The sequence below is a fragment of the Pezoporus occidentalis genome, unplaced genomic scaffold, assembly GCF_034315485.1.
Source record: "Pezoporus occidentalis ecotype Australia unplaced genomic scaffold, CSIRO_AGI_Poc_V1 ctg40, whole genome shotgun sequence".
Classification (NCBI taxonomy): Eukaryota; Metazoa; Chordata; class Aves; order Psittaciformes; family Psittacidae; genus Pezoporus; species Pezoporus occidentalis.
In genome coordinates, this window is record NW_026915725.1 from 517,234 (window position 1) to 542,812 (window position 25,579).

At 40.9% G+C, this 25,579-nt stretch overlaps 1 protein-coding gene, 1 long non-coding RNA gene and 1 other non-coding gene across 3 annotated transcripts; 2 read left to right on the forward strand and 1 right to left on the reverse strand.

The window, feature by feature from the left end:
• Positions 1 to 226: 226 nt before the first annotated feature.
• Positions 227 to 300, forward strand: TRNAN-GUU (transfer RNA asparagine (anticodon GUU)). Its single transcript has one exon. It is a non-coding gene; the product is annotated as a tRNA-Asn (tRNA).
• A 4,312-nt stretch (positions 301 to 4,612) lies between these two features.
• On the reverse strand, positions 4,613 to 19,760 carry RAB18 (RAB18, member RAS oncogene family). Its single transcript, XM_062633536.1, has 7 exons — positions 19,583 to 19,760; positions 16,042 to 16,097; positions 11,453 to 11,514; positions 9,410 to 9,482; positions 7,513 to 7,631; positions 7,369 to 7,435; positions 4,613 to 5,900 (listed from the first exon to the last, which is right to left on the reverse strand). Exons 1-7 carry the CDS (start codon positions 19,648 to 19,650, stop codon positions 5,722 to 5,724), a joined length of 624 nt encoding a protein of 207 aa, XP_062489520.1. The 5' UTR covers positions 19,651 to 19,760; the 3' UTR covers positions 4,613 to 5,721.
• Positions 19,761 to 22,738: 2,978 nt separating this feature from the next.
• LOC134171395 (uncharacterized) lies at positions 22,739 to 25,091 on the forward strand. The gene is made up of 2 exons (XR_009967615.1): positions 22,739 to 23,591; positions 24,751 to 25,091. It is a non-coding gene; the product is annotated as an uncharacterized LOC134171395 (long non-coding RNA).
• The last annotated feature ends 488 nt before the right edge of the window (positions 25,092 to 25,579 follow it).

The following is a 25,579-nucleotide window of genomic DNA, read 5'->3' on the forward strand; positions in this document are numbered from 1 at the left end:
CCCAAGCCCTCCTCTTCTGAGGGAGGTAAGTGGTAAGGAATAGCTAGCTCTTCAAATGGAAAGAATTTCAGCTTTCACACCCCATCTATTCCAATACTCTGACATGGTAACACATCAGGTGTGCCAGCAGCACTGGTCTGTCACTGCCCAACACATCGAACCACCAGAAGCAGGTACCAAACACAATCAGGGATACAGAGCCTTTGAAGAAAAATCATACACACCAGTCTCTGTGGCGCAATCGGTTAGCGCGTTCGGCTGTTAACCGAAAGGTTGGTGGTTCGAGCCCACCCGGGGACGGGCTCCCTTTTGAGGCCTGATTAGAACCTCATGAAGCCCAACAACGGGAAGTGCCAAGTCCTGCCCTGGAGAGGAACAACCCCAGGCATCAGCAGATGCTGGAGGCCACCCCATTGAAAAGCAGCTTGGCACAAAAGGACCTGGGAATTCTGCTCGACATCAACAAGGCAGCAAAGAGTCTCTTGGGCTGCACTAGGAGAAGCATTGCCAGCAGGTTGAGGTAAGTGATCCTCCCTCTCTCCTCAGCACTGGTGAGGCCACACCTGGAGTGCTGTGTCCAATTCTGTCCAGTACAAGAGAGACATGAACATACAGGGGTCCCAAAAAAAGGCCACAGGGACAATTAAGGTATAAGAGCATCTCTTCTATGAGGAAAGACTGAGGAAGCTGGGACTTGTTAAACCTCAATGAGATTAGGTTCAGGAGGGATCTTGTCAATCTATATAAATACCTGAAGGGAGGGAACAAATGGCAGAGCCAGGCTCTATTCAGCAGTGCTCAGTGACAGGACAAGAAGCAACAGGCACAAACTGAAACACAAGGGATTCTATCTGAACATCAGGAAACCTTTTTCACCAAGAGGGTGACCAAGCACTGGTGTAAGCTGTTCAGAGAGGTTGCGGAATCTCCCTCCTTGAAGATACTAAAAAGCCATCTGAAGGCAGTCCTGGGCAGCATCCTCCAGGTGTCCCTGCTTGAGCAGAAGGGTTGGACCAGATGACCTCCAGAGCCCACTTCCAACTTGAACTGTTCTACATTCAGCATACTGTCCAGGGAGAAATCCAAATCAAATTACAGACAGATGTGATCTCTGACCTCTGGCACCCAGAATACCCAGTCAATCTAGAGCTTCAGCTTTGACTTCACACCAACCTCAGGCACTGTCAGTATATAAAGCCCAGCTCTTGTTTCCATAGGCATCCTTCCTTCTGTTCTTCTGGATGACATCTGTCTACAGACTTTTTGTGTCATGCCTACCCTGAATTAAAATAATCCACTTTTTGAAAGTTCAGAGATGATTCATAATCTTTAACCAATATAAAATATTTATACATTATGTTCAATATTATTGTTTGATATTATAATACAACATATTTTGTGTATATGATGAATTATACATTATTAAAACTGCCATCACACTTTGGGCAGCTGTTACTGCTCTTCCCTGAGACTCAGTTTATGTGTTTGCTCCTAATCCTAAATTGTAATGAGAAGCTGCAGAGACCTAGCTGTGTTGAAGAAAATCTTGACAGCCACCCTCCTCAGATCCAAAAGTCCACCCTGACAAGCATTAAGAACTGGGAACCATGCACTTCTGTCAAAAGGACTGAACCAGACTTGCTCCCAGAACCAAGTAAATCCAGAGTTGATGATACATAGAAAAACACTAGAAAAGTTTTCTTCTGATCATGACTTGACACTTCTATTTTTAAGGTTTCTTCTGAGGTTTCAGTTTTTTAAGCTTCCAAAATAAAGTACTAGAACCCAAGAGCTCTAGAACTTCAGGAATTTTGTTATCGCTGTACGTAAAATGCGCATAGATCCTACAGAAACCAGTAATGTGAAGAAAAAAATCTTCAGTTAATCATCACAACCATTTTAACTCAAACAGAAAAGACCAGACATTACTCAGGCACAAGGACAAACCTTCTTACTCTTGCATTAAAATCAGCCATAGAATGTAAGCAGGCAGTAGTCTGGAAACATGCCTTCACAGTTCTTTGCCTGTACAACCCTTCATCAATTTTTAATGTAGGTGCCACAGGTACTCAAGAGCAAGGTATGCGGAAACCTCACCAAACCAGGAACAGTTTTAATGGAGAGCTTCTCTTCTTTTTTCCCCAAGAGCTAATGCTGTTGGACAGAGACCAGGAAAAACACCTTGTGCTTTGCTCTTGAAGACTCAACTACTTCTGAAATCCATGCAATGATATGTCTGGCAACATGAAAAAGCCCTGGCCATACTGATGCTCCTTCTGCATACCTTCATGAAGGACAGCAAGACACTGGAAACTAGCAAAGGAGCTTTGAAAAAGAGAGCACATAGAGGCTGGATGCAGCACACAAACATTTAAATAGCAGTAAATTGTGCTGATCACAACACAAGCTGCACAAGTTCTGCAAGTGTTTGAAAAAATGCATCCAGATCACCCTCAAAATATGGACTTATTATACTAAACTACAGGGCAAGATTAGAAGGATTACTGTCATTCACTATATATTGGGTTACTGGCAAACAAGGAAACTAACAAAATGAAGCCTACAGAGCGGTTACCACTGTGGTATGTGATGGCAGCAAGAACACTGTTTCCTGAAGTTCTGCCAAGGCTGATGAGACAGTCCTTGGTATTGTTTGGGGACTTATTGAACTCACATTTTCATTTGGTTAAGACTTACTTTGAGCCAGCTGTTGATGTCATTACTGCAGCAGGAGAACAGGAAAGGTGATGCTGTAGTTTGGATAAAATCCCCAACAGCAATAATAAAAAGTGCATCTTGAAATCTCCACCAGAAGCCTGTCCCACCTCCCTTCTTAAAATACTGGAAGAAGAAATCTGAGACAAAACCATAACAACACTTTATAGTATTCTCAAGTTTAAGTTCCAAGAAAATACAACTGCTGTGCCATATTCCTCCAGGCCAGCATGAAGACTGCCCAAACCCTTTGCCAGCCACAAGTAAACTGCTAGTTAGTATTTTTAATATTGACTACAGAGTAAAAGAACTGGAAACAACTTCAGTTTTAAACTATTTTTCATGATCACTTAAGATTTCTCAGTTACCTCATTCCGGTTTAGTATCTTCTTATAAAGCTATCTACCATAGAAATGGACACATTCTTGTTGCCTGATGAAGAGCAAACATCTTCATCTGTGTATCTGTCTCCATTATCTTTCAGCTACCCACTGGGGTAGTATGAAGGATCACTTGTGCAAACTTCTCCGACCACAAAACTCAATATTCTACACAGATGTAGGCTTCTATCAGCATGAAGCATAGGTTAGGATACAGCTTGCAACAGTTTCCGATATGCCTGCATTACAGCTACAACAGTGAAAGTCCACTTGGAGATAACAGTGATACAATTCTGACCAGCAGAGGGGAAAACCAACGTGGGAAGTAACTGAAGCCAAATTCACTGTAACTGATACTGGAAGCGCCAGAACCCATCCCTCCAGTACACAGCTTCTGGACAGAGCAATGAGGAAAGGACGTGAGGCACTAGGAAAAGCTATTCCTCAGGGACATAAATGAGCATGCTTGAAAGACAGAGATAGAAAAGCTAGTTGCAAGTCAAATAGAAAACACCTGTTTTGTTTTTTTTACAGGAGCTGCCCCACTCCTCTCAGTCTCACTAAATGTACTGTTTCTGAATACTCCTCTCCCCAGAAAAATTTTGCATGGAAAGAAGGAGCAAATTATTTGCTTCTTCTGCAGAACAATACTTGCTATTCAAAGGACCTTGCAGTGTTGTCAGATCTGGCAGAGGCAGAATGAAAGATGAATTCAGGTCCTGTGACAAAACGATCTTTTGTGAAAACCTGAAAATTAAGTCTCTTCTCAACATACAGATGCACCCTGACTAGGGGAAAAAAAGGTATGGAAGTAAATTACAGGCAGCATCTGTAATTCATGGCCTATTGTAGCATTATGATACTTGCCCGCTATTACTGAAAACATATTTAAATAATTTAGTTAGAGTTTTAATGATCCTGGAAGTCACCTCTACTGCCAGCCTATAAAAACCAGAATCCTCTGATCTCAGATTTGCTCAATCCAAATATTCTGCATGAAACAGCAATACAAATCTAGTATTTTAATGTAATATGTATGAATATTTAATATTAATTCCATTTACATATTTAAATTATCCTACTACATTAACACTGCTATAGATACAATATTTGGTAAAAACAACTAGTAAGGTTAAATGTTCAAATTTTGGTATTGTTTCCTAGCAAGTGTAAAACAATAGAAAACAGTTTCCATGTGAGGAATAAAGTCTACTTTAACAGAAGCAGCCAAGACCAGCTGCAAAATACAGACCATGTGTGCTGACATTTACACAAAACCTTGCAGTAATAAAAGGTTGTGTCACTCACTGTATTTACAAGGAACTGCCCAATAGTTCAGCTACTGATTGCACTATCGGAATTGTTAAAGAAACAAACAAACAAAAACCCCACCCAAAACACAGCCACACACAACACCACAGCATCCTTGTCATGTCCTTCAGAAATCAAATAATTTGTCCTTAAGAAGTGGCCTTGTTTAAATTGCATGTGCTAGAAAATATAAAACTACAACAGGATGAGGTTAGAAAAGTTGAATATTGTGGAAAAAATTTATTAGTCTATACAAGTCTTCTGAAACAAACCATTGGCTTTGATACAGTAAATTCAAGTGAATACTCATTGCAATAGTGTTTTCCCATACAGAAATCAGGAAGTCCTATAGCTTCCCATTTATAATGTCTGTGATAGGAAGTTTTATTTCTGAACGAGTAGCTGCACAAAGCAGACATGTGATAGAGATCTTCACAGCCACAGTGAGCTACAGTTTGAGATAAAGTTATATTACAAACACTTAGGAAAATTAGGCATCTGTACTGAAGTGTGGCAAACTGATTCACAATGAAAGAACAAAGGTGTCACTCAGACCCCTTGCCAATAATGAAGACTTTCTATAGCAAGTCTAGAGCAGACTGCATCATAAAAACCTAGAGTGCAAGAGTACCACAAATTTAGTATATAAATATCACAGGATTAAAACTCCAGTTAAGCTATCAACTGAAGTAATAATTAAAAAGAAAAAACGGTGTCTGCCAGCTTGCAAAGGAAGCTTCCAAAGCATCTCTTCAGGAAGGTGCTGATACCAACTACAGCCTGTGCCAATTTGTATTTTAGACAGCTCTGCTGAAAGACAGAAAATGATCAGATTTGTCTAAGTACTGTATATTCTTGCTGGGTTTAATACCATTAAAAAAAAAAAAAAGCATTTAATAGAAGAGATGAAATGTAACATTTATAGCTCACACTGTTTAAGATCTGTGCACACTATATAGTTCTATAGTTTCAAGAGCATTTAAAAATAAGACGAAGCGCAGATAATGCAGTAATGCTTGTTAAGATTTGTTTAGAATAGTTACACAATGAATGTATACAGTCATAAAATTTGTAGTGCATTTGTTCTTGCACATTATGCTACTTATAAAAACCTGAAGATTGCAATTTGGGCATGCTTACCATAACATTTTCAAACTGGGAAAGCTGCAGAACATTGTTCCTAGAAGTGTTCACTGCCATGATACAAAACAAGTATGTGCAAACTGCAAGGTCCCTAAAAACAGCATTTAATGAGTTTATGTACAGAAAGATGTCACTATCTGTTTAAATACGCAAAGAATAAGCTTCCCAAAGTTTATAACATAGAACAATATCCACCACATGCTCCTCCTCCTCCATATCCTTCTTCCTTGCTTGATAATTTTACACCTCTGTTTTGGCTCTCACTCTCCCACAGTCCAGGAGTCTGAATGATTTTTTCAACAAGCTCTTCAAAGGCACACTGTACACCATCACATGTTTTTGCACTTGCCTCTAGAGAAGGGATGCAAGAAGTCAAGTGTTAGCATAACCTGCAGTAACTCATTTAGTGTTTCTCCTTCAGTTAAGTCTCAACCAACAACCTAGATTTAGGACTTCTACAATACATTCTATGACAAAATAACAGTGCCAAAATTAACAGGTATGAAGATTTCTGTCGCCACATAAGGCAGCACACCTCAGACTCTTGAATGTCACTATAATATATGGCGACAGCTATAGCTGAGCCTTATTTTCTGTGGAAAACACTTCAGCAAAAAGAAAGGAGGGTTCTACTAACTTACAATGTCGGATAAACCTGGTTGCTGTGTACTGAGTTCTGTGTATTAGTCAGAACTGCTGTACCACCACACCATAAGCAGCAAGAATCCATACTGTAAGATTCTGGGTCAGCCTCCATGATACAACCCACCTGACAAAAACCAATAAGGGATCTCATTTTTTCCGCAGTTTGCGGAATTCTGTGTAATTTCACTTTGGCTAAGACAAAAAAATTTGCTTGAAGAGTATATTATGAGGACAACAGATACCACCTGAAACTGTTCAGTCCCTTTAGGGCTTGCCTTCTTGTCCTACAGAGCCATGCAGATACTTAGCATACATAGCATACAGATATATATACTTATAGTTTAATTTTCATGTTTCTATTCATCTTCCATGCACTTAACAGCTTGTGTCTTAACTCTGAACTTCTATTTCCACATACGACATATGCAGCAAAAAAGAAACTCAGCAAGGTACTAGACAAAGACAGTCCTTAGTCAGAGATGAGGAACGTAACTCTCACTACAGGACATGTCAATGTACTGCTTTGCTACCAGAGTCATCCTATAAAGCAAGCCCTGCTGATCTTTAAATGAAGCATGTAATAAACTTACGCATGAGAATCACTTCACATACTTTATCATCATGAGGCTTTGCCTACAAAACCCATCTCATTTTGCAGTAAGATGAGACCAACATATTTGCTCCAGTCATGATTACATCATTATTCAATCCCACCCACCATTTATAAGTTATGTATTATATTCCCAACTATTTTTACATCCCAGCTCTAATACAGTTTTCTGTCAAGTACCAGCTCTTTTGCTACACCAAAAGCTGGCCACTGGTAACAGGCTTCCCTCTCTCATTTAGCTTATGATCAATTTAGCAAGTTGGCTGGAAACAGAAATCAGACAAAACTCCAACCCTAAACCAGGTTTTGTCAGACCACAGTAGTCTGTTTCTGCCCTTAGTCCTTATGAATTTCAGCATAATCATCCCCAGTTAGAACAGGTATCTGGACATATTTGGAGACAATTAAAAAAATGGCGGGGAATGCCTGTTATCTTTGTACCTACTGCAGCTGAGAAGTATCGTTAGTTTGATTGTATGTATAAAGACTATCAGTCCCACAGAGTGGTACTTCTCATTACGTAACAAAAATCAAGTAAGATCCCTGCAGGTATCTATAACATACCTATGAACAACATGGAATGTTTTCTTGCAAATTTGAGACCTTCATTTCTGTCAACTTCACGGTTTTCCTATAAGACATAGCATTAATATGCATTATTAACAAAATACGCCAACAGAATACTTATTGCAGTTGAATTTGGTTTACCTTATCAATCTTGTTTCCAACTAGCATTTTCACTATGTCATTCCTTGTGCAGTATGTTTCCAGTTCATTTAACCAGTTATCCAGCTTCACAAAAGTATCTCTTCTTGTGACATCATAAACTGAAAAATATTAGCAATATTATTCCCATACTATTTTTTCAAGAAATACAGCTTATATTACAAAAGTAACACAAAACATGGCTTTTTTAATTAGAAAACTGAAGGAGTACTCAGGATTCCAACTCATGTATTAAAGCAAGAACTGGAAAAAAGACTGAACATCCACCAGCTGAGATTACCAATGATACTAATGCAGAGTGACTCTAAAATTCAGTCATCTACTGTTCGTGGATCAATTTATCTTGAAACATTCTAGCTTACAGGCCAGACACTATGATTCTCCAACAGTTGCAGACTCCAGAAGTAGGATACTTACTTACATCACTACAGAGAAGATATGTAAAGAGTACAGCATGTCCTTCTGCACCTGAGTTAGTGATAATCAAGACCTGTTTAACACCACTCCTGCAGCTACTGATTTGACTAAAACTGTAAACTGATCACTGGTATTTATAAGGGTTTGGTGAACTACTGATTTTTCAGCATTTTAGTGTTTCAAACTATTTAGCATGTGTGTGGGATACAAGTAATAATCTGCTAGGAGCAGAAAGGGCTCACAAAAGAAAGCAGACTTCGTTAAACCTAAAATCAACTACTCGGCAACTACCCAAGAGCTACTATCTCATGCTATGAAAGTATTTTATCCTTCAGTCTCACATCCTGTGTGCAGAGAGGCATAAATGGTTGGTTTCAGTTAAATCTATAGCTTTGCACAAACAACCTTATTTTTAGGAAGTTGTTAGTCAGGAGAAGATTATTAAATAAAACAAGAAAACAAACAGAAAGAGCAGAACTTTCTAGCTCCCAATCAGTGTTTGCTTACTTTTACAGCTTTCAAGAATAAGTGGCAGGATCAGTGCCAGCAACTAGGTGACTTGACAAAACATGCCTTGACAGTATTTTCCTACACCAGGAAATTACCACAACTCAGACCTGGGAAACAGTACATACAAACCAAAACCTAACAGGAAGTCTCACAAGAGAGGTTATTCAAAGTTAAACAATTTAACTGGACACAGTATCTTACCAAGAATCTCTCAAGTCAGACACAACTTAAAAGAAAAAAAAAAAAAAAAAAAAGAGAAAAAAAAACAAAACAGACTTACTTCCCTGCCCTTACTTCAGCTATCTCCTCATTTCTAGCAGTGGAAAAGTTATTTAATAGATTTCCATGTATGAAAGAAAAAAGACACTTCACTATGAAGCTGCAATTACGGGTTTTGGCCTGGTTTTCTCCCACATAGATTGATGCTTTTTATGCTAGTCTTTTTTAAGTGATACTGACTGTCACTCCTATCAGTATGGAGACACAAACAGCTGAAAATCCCAGCCAAACTCCACAGTGTTTATACTAATTTCATTAGGAAAAAGGAACAGGGAGAAGAAAAAAAAAGTTGCGTACACACTCATACAGAAAAAATATACTGAGAAGTTTTTTTTTCTTCTTTTTCCCTGACTCTGGGCTTAGTAAGCACAGGCAAAGACCAAAGATCATAAAGAAAAGTCACAGCAGCATAGGGACAGCTCTAAGCTATACCTTCAAACAGCAGTATCTTTTAATCTCGTGCAAAAATCAGTGGTTCTCAGGCCAATGAGACTGACTACATCAACAAGACAGCAGGCATCAAAATAAAGATCTAATATATCAGTTGCTCAACACTGATACAATGATTTTCAGCATCAATTAAGATATTATAGAAAGCTTTACAGGTTTGTATAACTCCAATGTATGAAAACCCCACAAATTTATTCAAAACAGCATAAAAAGCTATACTTACCTAGGATAACACCTTGTGCACCTCTATAGTAACTAGGTGTTAATGTTCGGAACCGCTCCTGACCTGCAGTGTCCTAAAAAGCCATTCAGAACAATCAATTATTCACAACTTGAGCAGAATCCAGTTTCTCTCTCAGGTATTCTGCTTTTAATGAGCATACGAACTAAGGTCCAAAGTATATTCCACTAGCAGATTAACTGAGTTTATACCCTCCCTTGCTGTTTTACTACATGTTAACTTTGAAATTTTATGTTGTCTGTCCTGGGAAACACTTTTAAACTGTTAGCTGTAGGTAAGTAAGTGGACTATGTAGCAATAAGATAGCCAGTTCTGCAGAAGCATTTATTCTGCAGCTAGCACACCAGCAAGAAAGAAGCACAGGTGCAGTGCTAAGATTTTGCAACAAGCATCAAAACCCATGGCAAGAAAACCAGTTCCCTCACTTCAATCACCCTGGTCCAATTGTATTTGATTCTGTGCCAGGGTAAACACATTTAACATGCTATGACAGAGCAGAAGCAAAAGAAATAAGTCAAAGGCTTTTCTTGGTTGTTAAGGGAAGTTGAATTTACATCCCCAAAGTGTTAACAGGTCTGAAGAAAAAAATACCCAAGTATTAGAATACTGTTTTCTTATTAGAGATTAAGTTACAGTGCACACTCGTTGCAGACTTTATGCACAGATTTAAATAACTTCACCAGTAACCCCAGGTTAGAAGCAACACAGGAATTACTGTGGATTCAAAAAGGTTCCCTGCCAAAGAACCTGAATAACTGAACTGGACTTCAAGTCAATCAGTCAATCCCACATATCTCAAAATGGGTTTGTGTCACCATTCAGCTTTAAAAGCTTCTATTTTCCAGTTTACTGCAGAATCGTTTCTTCATATTCACCAATATGAAAGAAGAGAAACCCCAAGTTAGGCCTTTGTAACATTTTTCCATCCAACGATCACTCATCACTCTGCTATAGGTCTAGTTTTCCTCCTACCTATGTATTTTTCTGTCAACTTGCTGCAGTTATTTTCCTGGTCAAACCCATTTATTTTACTGATGATTACTACTGTCACATCAAGACATAAGTCCTGTTTGTTAGTCAAGATATGAAACACCTTCAAAGCACCAGCAGCATGGCAATATGTATTTCACATTCCACTACTACTTCCCAAGAAATAACATCTTGCTTATCTTGGACATCTTGCTTATGAGAAACATGGTTTTATTCTTGCCTGCTACAAGTCACAACTAGGTCTGCATATTTAAAAGGTGCTTCAAGTCACACAGGTGTGGAGGTTGGTTTGCAGAACGGAGAATGTTTAAAAAAAAGACTTGGAAGTACTCTTCTTTCTTCACTTGCCATGAATTTAGAAGTTCCACTTTTAACAGGAGTACATGCTAAAAACCCTGAAAGCTAAGATTACAAACACTGCCTCTCCCTCCTTCAGATGCACCTGCTACAAGAAAGACTGATGTCAAGCCTATAAAAACCCTTGTACGAAGGCTATGATGTTTTAGGCTAAAATCATTTTGAGGTAAAATTTGAGCATAAACTGAGCATGCAACAGTAATGCTTAACCTATTAATACACTACTGAATTTTGCCTAAGACATTTAGGTTAAGAAGTGCACCCTTTTAAAACCTGTTAAGTATAGACAAGAATGATGCATACAGGGAAGTCTCAGCTTAGTGAGGGCTAAGAGTTTGGAAGCTAAGCAATAAATTACTCATTTTAAAGGAAATCTAGGAATGGCCACATACACTGTGTTAAAGTCTGATTCAGTACCATTTCATTTCTCCTTTTCCCTACTCCTATCACAACCAGACTTGGAATGAGTGCTGCAGAAGCAGCTCAAAAGCAACAGAAGTGCCCAATTAAACAGTTGTTCCACAGTTAATTCCACCTTCTGAAGCATTCATTATTAACCTCTCACTCCTCCAAATCATCTTCATGTTAAATAGGAAAGTATTCTATACAAACCACATTACACAAGCCATCACTATTCCTAAGGCAAAGCAATAAATTAAGAACTTAGGAGACACGTACCCATATTGCCAGTTTAGCTTTGTTTCCATCAACAGAAATAGTTTTCACCTTGAAGTCCACACCTAGAGAAGAAAATATATTTCAGTTCTTCAAATATACTACAGCTATTTTTGAAAGAGAAGGTAAAGAAAAGAAAAAACAAACTGAGAACAAGTTGTGCTTTGACAGGAGCAGGAAGAGTTAAGTTTCATTGGCTATTTATGAAAATTGCTCCTAAACTCACTGTTCTGCTGCAAACAGGATTTTGCAAAAGCCTAAGGGCCTTTTCAGCCATTGACTCAAAATGCAGTAAGTACTTATGGAAGTAAGGCAAATACTACATTTCCTGTATTAAAGCACATATTCCATGACAAATATTCAAGTTTATAATTCAAACAGGTTAACTTATATTTTGTCACAAACAAAAGAAAGACTAGGAATAATGTGGGGGCCTACTAGGATGCTGGAGAAGGACTCTTCATCAAGGACTGTAGCAAATGGACAAGGGGCAAAACGTTGTGATCTGAACAAGTGAGATTCAGGTTAGATATAAGAAGTTCTTCACTGTGAGGGTGATGAGGCACTGGAACATGTTGCCCAAAAAGCGGTAAATGCTCCATCCCTGGCAGCGTTCAAGGCCAGGTTGGACAGAGCCTTGGACGACATGTTGTAGTGCAAGGCGTCCCTGCCCACAGCAGGGGGGCTAGAACTATCTGGTATTATGGTCCTTTACAACCCAAACCATTCTGTGATTCTATGAACTTTCTATTTGTTACTCATACATGTTTTCTCCTTGAGTATATCCATCACCTTGAGGAACAACATACTTTCAAAATAAAGAAGGAACCTGCATTCAGGTAACTATACACTCTGTTTCCTATCTTAAACAACCTGATCAAGGCCCATCAAGGTAATCATGCAGAGGTAAACCATATAAAGACACACTCATCTACTCTATGACTCTATCCTGTGAGAAGTAACGTTATATGACAATAATTCCTCTAATAAAGATGTCAAATAAGCTTTGAATGAGTTGAACACAGAGTGTATCTCTTACAGAGATTCCAGCAATACCAGGAACTCCCCAGTCCCATGCTCCATGACCAAGAATTAAATAACAAAACAAAAAATGTCAAGCCAAGGTGTGTAAAATGTTATGTAATGACTGCAAATCTGAAGGATATAGCAACACACATCAGTTTGAAAGGCTGAGGACAGCTATGATCCATTTTACTGTAATTTAATCCTTAGGTTACCAATAACAAATAACCCGAAGTATGTTTCAATTATTTCAGAGCGACTCACTCCTCAAGAGGCAGCAGCCCTGAAAGGAACTAGCAGTGTGGAAAGTTGATACACTTGAAAGCTGTTCACGTAAAGGTAACAGCAATCTTTTTGCACTTTGACTTACAATGGTAGCCATCTGCTACAAGAATTTTTGTTTAACTAATCTTATACAAAACATTTAAGCAGGGCATCATGATCAGCAAACTGTGCTTATAGTTCCAAGGCCATGCAGATTACAAACAAGCGCAAACAGCTGCCAAAATATGTTCAACTTTGCGACAGAGGGTATACAGGATGCTTAAGGAAACGCACATTGCAAGCAGGTTTACAGCTCACTGCAACTGAGATTTAAAAGTTTTTTTTTTTTCCTCTTTATTTCAAGGAAAACTCTACCAAGCTGCATTAACTTTTACAGTAACTGAACAGAACAGGGATTAATTCCTAGTCCCTAACCTAGTTTATCTCTTCTTTCACTGTAATTGCGTATTTCTTTCCATAAACTGTAAAAATAGCCATTGCTCAGCCAGGATGTTCAACAGCTCAGAGTGCATTCTTTTATCAATTAGTCTGACATTAAAACCTGTAGCTGCAGATATTACAAGTCTATCAGATACTTAACGCAACAAATGAAAGGTATGTCATAGTACTTTCAAGAAGGAAAACTTTCTTCCTTAGGACAAATGACTAAAGGGTATTTTGAAGCCACAGTATCCTTCTCATTCAGTAAACAGATTCACTATCTTGTGCCTGAACAGTTAACAGAACGTACATATACACCTTTAGTTAGCCTTGCTGCTGGCTTAAAATGAACAGATGCTTTAAATTCTGCATAAGCAATGCAAGTAAATCAAGAATTTGAAGTAGTGAATAAATCCCATGTGTGACAGACTTACTATTGAAAAGCAGAAGTATTAAAACTACCTAAGAGCACATCAAAGTATATTCTCTGAAATAATCAAGAGATGGCAAACATAATTCTAGCAAAGCAAGGAGTTCAACACATATAAAAGTAAGTTTAAAAAAAAACAAAACAAAAGCTTTCTAATAACTACATTTTTTATTACTGATCTGCCACAAAAAAGTAGAAAAAATGCAGACTAAGGAAATCCTGTTTAATTGAATAAACAGGGCACTTATGTTCCCTAAATACTTCAATGAAACACAGACATATTTGTGTGGCATGTCAGTTCTGAGCTTTCAAGAGTGATGTTTCTACCCTTGACAACAGAAAGCAGACAGTGCTCTCCACCATGCCTTGAAGGAAGCCAGAAGCAAGACAGCTCTACAATACTGTACTCCTGTGTGTTGACACCTACAGGACCTGGCACTACACGCTAACCTACTATGGACTTACAATCTGCAAGGAATAGCTCTGTTGCCTGCATGCTGCTCTCAAATTTAGCTCAATGTGCCATGCTGTATTTACAGGAAGTATAAGATGAGCTAGAGTGTATTGCTTGTGAGGCAGGTAACTGACAAGTTGGTCAGCTTAAAGTTGGAGGACTCCAAGTGCAAGGAAGGCTAAAAAGTTCTGAGAAGTCAGATCTGTGCAAAACATCACTCATGAAATAGGAACTTCACTGAACGCTTATCTAGAATCTCTCATAAAAACAGCAGGCAAGCAAAGACAAGCATAAGCAGAAAGAACAGAAAATACTAGGGTATATATAGTCTAATAAGATCCATGTGATGAAACCCAGCAAACATGCCAGAGAATGCAAGGAGGACAGGTGATCCTACCACAGGCAGAGTAGGATCTGCCAGTAGCAAACCTTGAGCTGTTGCTATGTAACAGCCAACACTTAGCTACCACACATTGCTGCTGTGCATTTTTGACAAATCCCAAAGAATTACTTCAGGGAGTAATTCCTTAATTTCTCAAACAGTGCACCGATGCCAGTTTTTGTAAAGAGTATTCTGTTGTATGAACAGCAGAATGAAAAACCCAATAAAAATGCCCACACTGACACCAAATTAGTCTATTGGTATTCAAAACATGACACAAGCTAAAGTAGCTATTCTGCACTGACTTCCTGGCCCATATGGTTGACATACCAAGAAAGTGACGTGATTTGAAGCATATATTGCGTCAAAACTACTTAGATTAGAACACAAGATTGCCATCTTCAACACCTGGTCTGCTCCACTCCCGTTTCCTTCCATGCTATCTTCCCTCATGAACTGAGGTAAGGCTACTTGCACAAGTACAATTTTATGAACAGTGAAATGAACAAAAATAGGCCTCTCCCCTTGGCTGCTCAGTGCTTTATGTGAAATAGTACTCCTGTATCTTACTAACATTAACCAAAATTATATCAATTTATTGACTTCTTGAGCAATCAGACACAGCTGGCTTTGTTTGCCAACAGCTGAACACAAAAAAAAATTTATACAAGTCCTGAGCCAGAAGTCTTCCTACAGAGGTAGTGAAAAATGCAACTGAAATGCATTGTGTGTAAAAGTCTTCTCTATTTTTGATTACTTCAGTTAATTTGGCACAGAGCTGCAACACTTCTTTAAGTTTCATTCTGCTTCATTGGACAGCCACCTATATAGTATATCCTGCATTCTGGGTCACAACTCCAGCACAACTGACTTCACTGTTGGTAGGTATCATACTAACACAGCAAGGATATCACTGCTTTTTTCCCCAGCAGCTCATAGATTCTTGGCTCTCTTCCCTTCTTCAAGGCTGAGAAGTTACTAAGGGGTTAAGCAGGAGAGAAAAAGCTACATTGTAATTTCCTCCCTATAAAGGAGAAGCAGAAGCCACACAGAGCCTAGTACAGTCTAGTATTGCCAGGATTTGGAAGACCTAACATCCCGTTCAAAGGGGAGTCTTCAGTCTTCTCAAGATAGCTACCAAGTGTCATATTACATTGAACACAAGTTCTGGGCAGCAATATTGCTGTTCAAACAACTTGAGAGTTATCTTGCACAAGAAAAAAAAAAAAGAAAAATCAGTAGGTGATGTAGCAGTAGCTCTTACATTTCTATTTTAGCCTGAAACACAGGCAACCAGGAAACTGCAAGTTGTTCCATCAGAGCTCATACCTATCACTTCCGTTTTCATGGTGAAAGGTAACACCTCTGTTTTCCCAGCCAAGGATACATTTTTGCATAAAGAGGAGAAATACAGGCCAATACAGTTAGAGCTCTAACCAATAAGAGCTGGATGCTGGAACTGCATCAACATCATGTTTTCGCTATGAGGAACCAGACATGTCTGAACTTCACTACCAGTCAGGGAAGTCTGAACAAGCTACAGTTTTGTCTTGAAGGAGGCATAAATTTTTCTAATGTAGCATCAGCACAATACTTACCAATGGTTGCTGCAAGTTCCGGGTCAAATGTATCATCTGTGAATCGCAGCAGAAGGCTGACAAGAGGGGAAGAAAAATAAGAGTTGCTATTACTGCAGAATAGCCATAGCTTGCCCAAAGTTTGTAAATTACAAGTCTGAAAGCAACAACAGGATCATACGACTAAATAAAAACACAATTCATTTTTCCATAATTTCTCTCCTACAACAGCCAAAGAAGGGAACATGAAAAAAACACAGTAGACATGCTCTGCTAGAATAGCACAGGCCTCTTCTATGCCTAGAATCATAGAATAGTTAGGGTTGAAAAGGACCTTAAGATCATCTAGTTTCAATCCCCCCTGCCATGGGCAGGGACACTTCACACTAAATCATGCCACCCGAGGCCTCATCCAACCTGGCGCGAACACTGCCAGGGATGGAGCATTCACAACTTCCTTGGGCAACCCATTCCAGTGCCTCACCACCCTTACAGTACAGAAGGTCCTCCTTACATCCAATCTAAACTTCCCCTGTTGAAGTTTTAACCCGTTACCCCTTGTCCTATCACTACAGTCCCTAATGAAGAGTCCCTCCCCAGCATCTTATAGGCCCCCTTCAGATACTGGAAGGCTGCTATGAGGTCTCCACACAGCCTTCTTTTCTCCAGGCTGAACAGCCCCAGCTTCCTCAGCCTGTCTTAGTACGGGAGGTGCTCCAGTCCCCTCATCATCCTCATGGCCCTTCTCTGGACTTGTTCCAACAGTTCCATGTCCTTTTTATGTTGAGGACACCAGAACTGTACACAATACTCCAAGTGAGGTCTCACAAGACCAGAGTAGAGGGGCAGGATCACCTCCTCTGACCTGCTGGTCACGCTCCTTTCGATGCAGCCCAGTATACAGTTGGCTTTCTGGGCTGCAAGTGCACAGTGAAACCAGCTCATGTTCAGTTTCTCATCGACCAACACCCCCAAGTCCTTCTCCACAGGGCTGCTCTGAATCTCTTCTCTGCCCAACCTGTAGCTCTGCCTGGGATTGCTTCAACCCAGGTGTAGATCCTTGCACTTGGCATGGTTAAACTTCATAAGGTTGGCATCAGCCCACCTCACAAGCATGTCAAGGTCCCTCTGGATGGCATTCCTTCCCTCCAGTGTATCAACCAAATCACATAGCTTGGTGTCACTGACAAACTTGCTGAGGGCACACTCAATCCCACTGTCCCTGTCACCAACAAAAAGGTTGAAGAAAATCCAGTCTATAACCCATATGGCTCTTTGAAAAGAAAGCACCAAGTTGTAAAATCAGTTGCCTGAACATTCACATGGTCTGCTTCTCCAAGCATTTTACTTCTATCTTATCCTATTTTGGTTGTCCCAGAATTCAATACAAGAGATTTTCTTTTCTTTGAAGTTTCATATTGCCTCACCCAGCATCTCTAAGTTTGAGAGAAAAGTCAGCTTCTCACCCCAGAAATAACTCTTTGACCTTGACACACAGCAGAACAGTAAGACATCTCACCACTGTCTTACCATTTTTTATCTGTTTATAAGGACTGTCACACAAACATTTCCCCCTATCCTTATGGATACCTTTGCTGCCGGAAGAGCAGCAGCTACAAATAAGACTCATCAGGACATCACACTGGAGCAGTACGGTCCCTCAAAGAAGTGCCCTTAAAGCCACTGTACCTGTGCCAAATGTAATTATTTTGGCAAGAGACAAAGATTCAGCATATGGTTCTTAAAATCAGCAGCCTTATGCCTCTGTGGCAAGTGTATATTACCATGTGGCAGGCAGCTGTTTGCTATGACTGACAGCTTCCATTCATTTCCACACCAGACAAACAAAACAAAGCCCTATTTATTTTTTGGTGTGTCCTTGTCCCCCCATTTTTCCCCTCCTCTCTTCTTTCTGCATGCGAATCTAGCTGCCAAGTCCTTTTTAGCATTTGGACACAGTCCTGCATTGACAGAAAAGCAACTACTGAAATTCTTTTACTTCAATAAGGCTGGGTGACAACTCCAAAGATAACCACAGACCAACCTTTTTTTCCCTACTGCAGAACCCCTAAATCACATGGTAGCTTTATTTATCAAATAATAATTAAAACTTTTAAAAGATAATAATCAAATCAGTTTTTACTGGTACCTTCAAACAGTTGTATCAGGACGCTATTTAAGAGCAGCTATTTTTAGTTGCAACCAAGACTAGTTTCACTCAAAATAGACAAAATATGGAACCCCCATTTTGCCACCAGAATAAACACATCAGTTTACAAGTCCTGAGTTCTAAATCCAACCAACTTCTTTCCCCACCTTTCTTTCATATGCAGATATCCTCTTCCACAAAGTACAGCACATTCACAGGGACCAGGTTTAAGGCAGCATTTGGTTCAGCCAGGACTCCAGCCACTTACTGTAACTTTGCTAATACAAGCTTAATATCTGACTTTTTCTAAAGTAACAGGCAAGCGACACAAATTCAGGAATACTTCAGAAGAAAGTTTCTGTACCTGAACAACAGTAGTGTTATTGTTTCATAGCAATTTATTTTCTCTACATAAAGTCTCTTTTAACAACTTTACTGACATAAAGAAATAACCACATCAGTAGGTATACAAAGCCATTGTCCATACTATCTGTCTGAGGATAAAAATTTTTCCATATGGAAAAAAAAAATTTCCACTTATAAAAGATGACCTCAACTAAAAGAAATTTGCTCATGTCTGTCACCAGAGGCCTACTGTACTAGATTACCAACTCAGTAGGCAATGCAAAGGAGTGGCTCACAGATTTTTAACAGATACATTTGGAGGTTTTTGTTTGGTTTGGGCGGGGTTTTTCTTTGTTATGATTGCTGTTGTTTTCTGTTTAAATAGCAATTTATATGTTATTAAGGGTCATAGTAGAAATTTAATCACTGCCATAAAAATCACCAAATTCAACATGACTAGCATAGTACATTCTCAGATGCCATTTATATCCCACTTCCTTTAGTAAGAACTAAGACACTAACATAAAAAAGTTAAAGAAAAAAAATAGAAGGCACAAAAGGTAACTTAGACCAAAGCCATGAGAAGGGCAGGGCATGGAAAGGGCGGGGAGGAAATCAACCTCAAAGTTCTCGAGAAACAGTATAACTAGCAGAAGAATCAGTGGCAGAACTATTTCACTGCTTATTTTAGACGCCCCTGTGGCCCTTCTGCACCCAGTGCGGGGTCACTTGTGACGCTACATTTATATATTATGTACAGGACCAACCCCAAAGGGACAGACACCAGTGCCGCCCTCCCCTCTCGGGGCCGGCGGCCGGGGGAGGGCTGCGGAAGGGGCTGACAGCCCTGGGCGGGGACAGCCTCTCGCCTGAGGAGGACTGGCTAAGAATGGGCGAGGGATCCCAGCCGCAGGGCCTACACCTCCTCAGGGTAGGCCGCGGCCAGGCCGGGTGGCCACGGAGGCAGAGGTGGCGTCGTCCAACACGGCACCACAGGAGGCTAGGCCGGGCCCGGCCGGTGCCCCGCGTCATGGCAGGAGAGGCTGGGGGAGGCGTGCGCCCCCTCACCTGGATTTGCCGACGCCGCTCTCGCCAATGATGAGGATCTTCAGGGTAGTCAGCACGTCCTCGTCCATCCCGTCAGCGCGCCCGGTCCGCTCCGGCCTGACTCAACCCCGACCGACGCTCCCTGCGCAGGCTACAGCAGCACGGCCTGCGCCTGCGCAGCCTGCCACCCCTGCCCGAGCGCCCGTTCGCTGCCTGGCCTGCGCATGCGCCTCAAGTGTGCCAGCGGCGGGGGAGAGGCAGAAAAACATCGCCGCCCCGGCGGAGGGTGCATGCGCGGGGAGCTGGAGCCGAGCCGAGCCGAGCCGAGCCGAGCCGAGCCGAGCCGAGCCGAGCCGAGCCGAGCCGAGCCGAGCCGAGCCGAGCCGAGCGCCCGGTGTTTGTTTACCGCGGGTTGGGAAGAGGGGTGCTGCCTCTCCGTGAGGTGGAAGCCCTGCTCCTGCCCAGCGACCCCGGGGTGTGGGGCGAGGGGACTGCCCATGGGTGTTCAGTGTCTGTTGTTGTCAGGAATCAGGGTCGTTGGAGGAAAGAAATCGGATAAAATTGCAGGGAAGGAGAAGACTGGCAGCACAGTGGTAGCTGGGCAGCTCCCTGTGCCGGAGCAGAGCAAGCAGCCGCCTCTCGAGGAGACAGCTAGTCAGAAGCCCACCACCAAAAAAACCTAAGGGTCGTTTGATCAGTACCTCCTCCTATGTCCCTCAGAGTAAATGGCACTACATACTTTTCTGTCAGCAGAATCTGCCACCCTCCATTAAAAGCCCTAAATGCTCTTCTAAATTTGTTTCAGATGTTTGCCTCTTTATAACTAATGTGGCTAACATGCTGTCACGCTTGAAACCTACCTCAGGCCATGTGTAAGCCAGTGCAACTCTTAATCAAATGCATGTCTGATGTGGGTCTGAAATGCTCCTCGGCCTATGCTACAGTAGTTGGGCCAGCTGTTCACGTCCAAAGATGAACTCCATAGTATACGAAATGGCCTTAGGTTCTTGTGCACTCACACCGAATGAAAGAGATGAAGCCATGTCACAGTGCACAAGGCAGGTGTGCCCGCAGGTTTTGTCAGCGTGCTGGCTGCAGAAGGAACAGTTCTTCTAGCAGAAGCCTGAGTTTGCTGGGCAGTTGCCTTCAATCGAATTACAGGGTCAACAGAGTAACTGTTGTTTTGTGTCTGTGGTAAACACTCTGGTGCCTGGCTCCTTCCCCTTGCAGAATGTGATCTCCTGCCTCTTCTACCCCAGAAAACCAACTCCCAGGATAAGTGCAATAACAATAATTATCCTATTAAATTACAGAGGCATATTCTGTAATTAAACATGTGCAACTGCCTGGCTGTGTTTATGCCAGGACTGTGCCTGTTTATTAGTAATTATCAGAGTTTTATTGAAGGTGTGACTTAGTTTTCGTGGTTTGGATTGTGTTTTGCTGCCATACAAGAAAGCAGTATGTTGATACTCTAGTTTTTGCTGAAGCATATTGTAACTGTGGGGTTTTAGTGTGAAACAGGATAGGAATTAGAATTTGGAGAGTAGACCCAAACAGCAAAGTATTCTACTAAGGATGCTGAATCCCAGAAAGTGTTTGTATTCTGGGACTTGATTTCCCACCCCCCCACCCCCACCCCCCCAGTGTAACCATAGAATCAAGCTATTCAATATGGATATTAGTCCTGATTCTATACCTTACTCAGAATGAAAGGTTGGCCAGGATGGTATTCAGATTCTTGACCTTAATGATAAGCAGACACCAAAAAGCAGTCAAAGTGTGCCCTAACAGCTTATGCTATGGATGTGATGCTTTAGACCTTCCTAAGCATACCCTCTGAGAGTAGGTGTTTCTCCGTGTTGTCCTCCTTCACATAGTTCTCTCAGTCTGAGATTGGATCTGTGTGCTGCAGTCAATTGCCTGTGTATCTATTTTAAGTCTGAAAAGCCGGGCCATGTTGTACATTTTTCATCCCTATTATAGGAGGCAGTGGTAGTAGATGATAAAGTAACCCAAACCTAGATCCTTCAAAATAAGAGCATTATTTATTCACTGAAAGATGTGCAATAATCAGGGCAGAATCATAGAATCATAGAATGGGCTGGGTGGGAAGGAACCTTTTAAAGATCAGCTAGTTCCAGCGTCATTGCTACAGGCAGGGACACCTTCCATTAGACCAGGTTGCTCAAAGCCCCATCCAGCCTGGCCTTGCATCACTAGCCTGGCCTTGATCACTATCAATTCTTTGTAGTTTATTGAAGATGAGCCACATCTTGTTTACAAGAATCCTAATTTTACCTCCATATTGCCTTTTTCATCCCAAATGCGCTTGTTTTCCTGTTTAGCTTTTGTAGGGTTTCTTCAGTGAAGCCATCTCCAAATTGGGAGAGACTTGTTGGGAGACTAGTCTGCTGTAATTCTTGGGTGTCTGCCTGTTTTCTTGCGTGCTTTTCACTACTCATCAGGAGTCCTCACTCATGACAGCCTAATCCCTTTCTTTAATAAAGCAGGAGGTTCATTTTGTTGTTTTTTTTTAATTTTTATCATTTACTATCCCAGTGATCCCAGCCTCAGATGTGGGAGGGTCAAGCCATAACAGCTTGGTTAACCTCCTTGATAATTAGTCTTCCTAGAAGAATACTTGGAGGTCTTTTGACTGCATCTTTTTATGCTATGCTGTTTCCTCTTGATTTCTTCTCAGTGATCTCTGGATTTCTGGCAGAATGCCATCAAGCAGATCAATTTGTCTGCATATACATTTGTAAATAATAATGCATATACTTTCCTTATTGTTCATACACTGCTAAGGGAAGCAGTCTGATGGTAGGAAACTAGCATTACTTGTTCCAAGGCAGCTTGTCAGCATGTATGGAGTAGTATATATGTAAAGAGAATAAATTTGCACTTCAGGGTTACCTCTCATGTTTTTACAGTCTTGCATGGATGCTGCCTCATTCCTGGGCTCAGGGAAGTAAAAAAATGTCAGCTCCATCTCAGCTGGCACTAAATGTATGTGATCAATGTTTCTGAGGTTTTGATTACTTCACAGAAGTAAGAAAGAATAGAAAACATGTTAACAGTGATACTTCCTGTATTCTCAGCATCAAAATTCCCTGTCTGCTGTGTTACGGACTTGGCTATATCTTTGACCATGAAAACAGGTCATTGGGACTGAGTAACCGATTACCTTTCTCAGATGGTGGGGAATTGTTTACAGTCCCTTCCTTAGAGTTGGGATCTACAATTAAACAGCCATTGCACTTCATATGTCCTCAGGGGACCCTAGACCAGTTGCATAGCACAGTGCCCTTAGGGCACCACTGAGAGCAGGTAAAGGCTAGAAGGACCTCCAACCAGTTTGTTTCTGCTGAACTAGCTGCAGTGTGACCTTAGCAACAGAGAGAAGTGTGTCAGTAATGAGTCAGTAATGTAATGTGAGAGATATAAACAACAAAGGGTTCCCTAGTCTCATGCTGTGTCTGAAAGACAGCTGGGAGCCTTTGGTAAGTTCACTTGAACCATCTACCACAGCTTGAATATGGGGATAATGGTATTTGCTATAGAAGACTACAGAACCAGCAAGGGTGATATGCTAAGGGAGCTAAGAGTATGTTTTCCCTATGAGCACTGCCTGTGTTAGTATGAAATTCATGGTGGGAGACTGGCTATACAAGTGCATGGCTGTCCTCCTCTCTCCCCCTTCATGAATGCTATCACTAGTCAAAAGAGGCCTTGAAATGTATAGGTTCTGTTTAGGTTGTTTAGGTACACAAAAGTCTCAGGAGCATGCATGTCTCCAGGTGTCAAAGTCCTTAATTCACTGGTACTTTGAAAGATTTTCTTAGTTATGTCAACAATGCGCAATGCCCAGCAGAAGATGAGAAGCTCTGCCACTTCAGAGAGGTTGACAGCAACATATAGGTCTCATGTTGAAATGACTAATCCTGCTCTCCCATTTCCAGATTGTGAGGCTGACCCACGAGTTGTCATGGCAGTGAGTCAGGAGTTATGATTCACGGTGAAACAGGTATGATTGCTCAGCTCACCGGTCCCTCCTAGTAGAAATGACACACATATACATGCTTATTCTTTTTTTTCTTCTTCATACAGGAATTTCCAAACTTGTAAAAGTTATTATCTGCATATATGTTAGATTCAGGGAGGTTCCTTTTCTGTGTGACATCCTTAAACATAGTCAGCACATCCATAGGATTTCACGTTCAGCAAATGATAGCAAGGAGTGAAAGTGCAGCAGCAGTCCCAGAACTCTAGGCAAGATTTCTCTGGAGAGCACTCTGCAATCTAAATGATCCTGCTGTGGCTGGCCACTCCTTTTCTAAAGAATACAGCCTATATTTATGAAGCAGTTACACTCTGAGAAATTAAGATACGTTGCTTATAGTCAACACAGTTGTAAAAAGTGAATTACATACAGCATTGAGGTTGTAACAGACAGGAATCAGCTACTTGGGAAGAACAAGAAAAATAGTGGTTTCGACACTCAAAAAGCTAGGGTCAAATATGAAAGTGATATACTAGAACTTGTCAGAGAAAACCAACATAAGAAGGACATGGACCTGTTAGAGTGAGTCCAGAGAAGGGTCACAGACATGATCAGAGGGCTGGATCACCTCTCCTGTGAAGACAGGCTGAGAGAGCTGGACTTGTTAAGCCTGGAGAGGAAGATCCAGGGAGGCCTTACAGCAGCCTTCCAGTGCCTAAAGGGGGCCTATAAGAAATCTGGAGAGGGACTTTTTACAAGGGCACACAGGGACAGGACAAGGGGGAATGGCTTTAACCTAACAGAGGGGAGATTTAGATTAAATATTAGGAAGAAGTTCTTCACTGTGGGGGTGGTGAGACACTGGAACAGGTTGCCCAGAGAAGCTCTGTCTGCACCATCCCTGGCAGTGTTCAAGGCCAGCGATGGGGCTTGGAGCAACCTGGTCTAGTGGGAGGTGTCCCTGCCCATGGCAGGGGGATTGGAACTAGGTGGCCTTTAAGGTCCTTTCCAACCTAAACCATTATCTCATTCTGTGATTCTGTGATTCTATGTATTTGGAAGATCATTACCCAAGTCTTGCATAAAAATCATGAGTAGATTCCTGATTTTGTGCTAGAATAATTTGCTTACTGAAAATAATGCAAAAAGCTTAGTTGAATGCTTTGAAATGTTACTTTACAAGATGCAAGGTGGAACACTCAAGGGACAGCACATCTTCTCTGCTGGAAAATGGAGAAAAAGGCTAGCCACCTCCTATTTACACTGAACTTTGTCCAGATAAATTGATTAATCATTTAATCACAACTAATGCAAGCAGTAATCTTAAAAATGACAGCTTATCCTTCTGCATCATGTCATGAACCTTTAAGCCAAGCACAGCTTTTAAGACTGGATGACCCAAATATTCTTAAATGTCTCTAAAGCAGCCATTGAAAGATGTAAACAATAATGATAAAGAACTAGATTCCTGTTTAGGGTTGTTAGATTCCTACAAAACATTAATTAAATTCAAGTGAGAAAACAGCTTTTTTATATTTAAAGTACATATAGTGTCTACTGCACATCAACAATGAAAAGGATGACACAAGAGTTTTCAAAGGGTGCATTAAGAACAACAAAGATCGGATGTTAAAGCTTTTCCACAGCTTCTCTTCATATGCCCTTCATGAGCATACTGAATACTGGGTGCTGCGAATTGTTCCTTTTTCATGACTAGTATAATTGTATCTCGTGAAGCACAATATAGTATATATTTACCATTGAGATCAGAAGACAGAAAAAAAAAAATCATGGAGTATTTGACAGACCAGGTTGATCTGAAGTGTTTCCTCTCAGTCTTAATGAAATAAAAAGCAGTAATACATTTCCAAAGCTTACTATTTCCATATTGATTCCTCAGTTTCCTGAAGGCCACCTTTGGATTTCGTTTGGACTCCCTGTGTTGGTGGGAGAGCTAAAGATACGTTTCGTGAATATGGTAAACTTGATAAAAGACACACAGTAAATGTGCA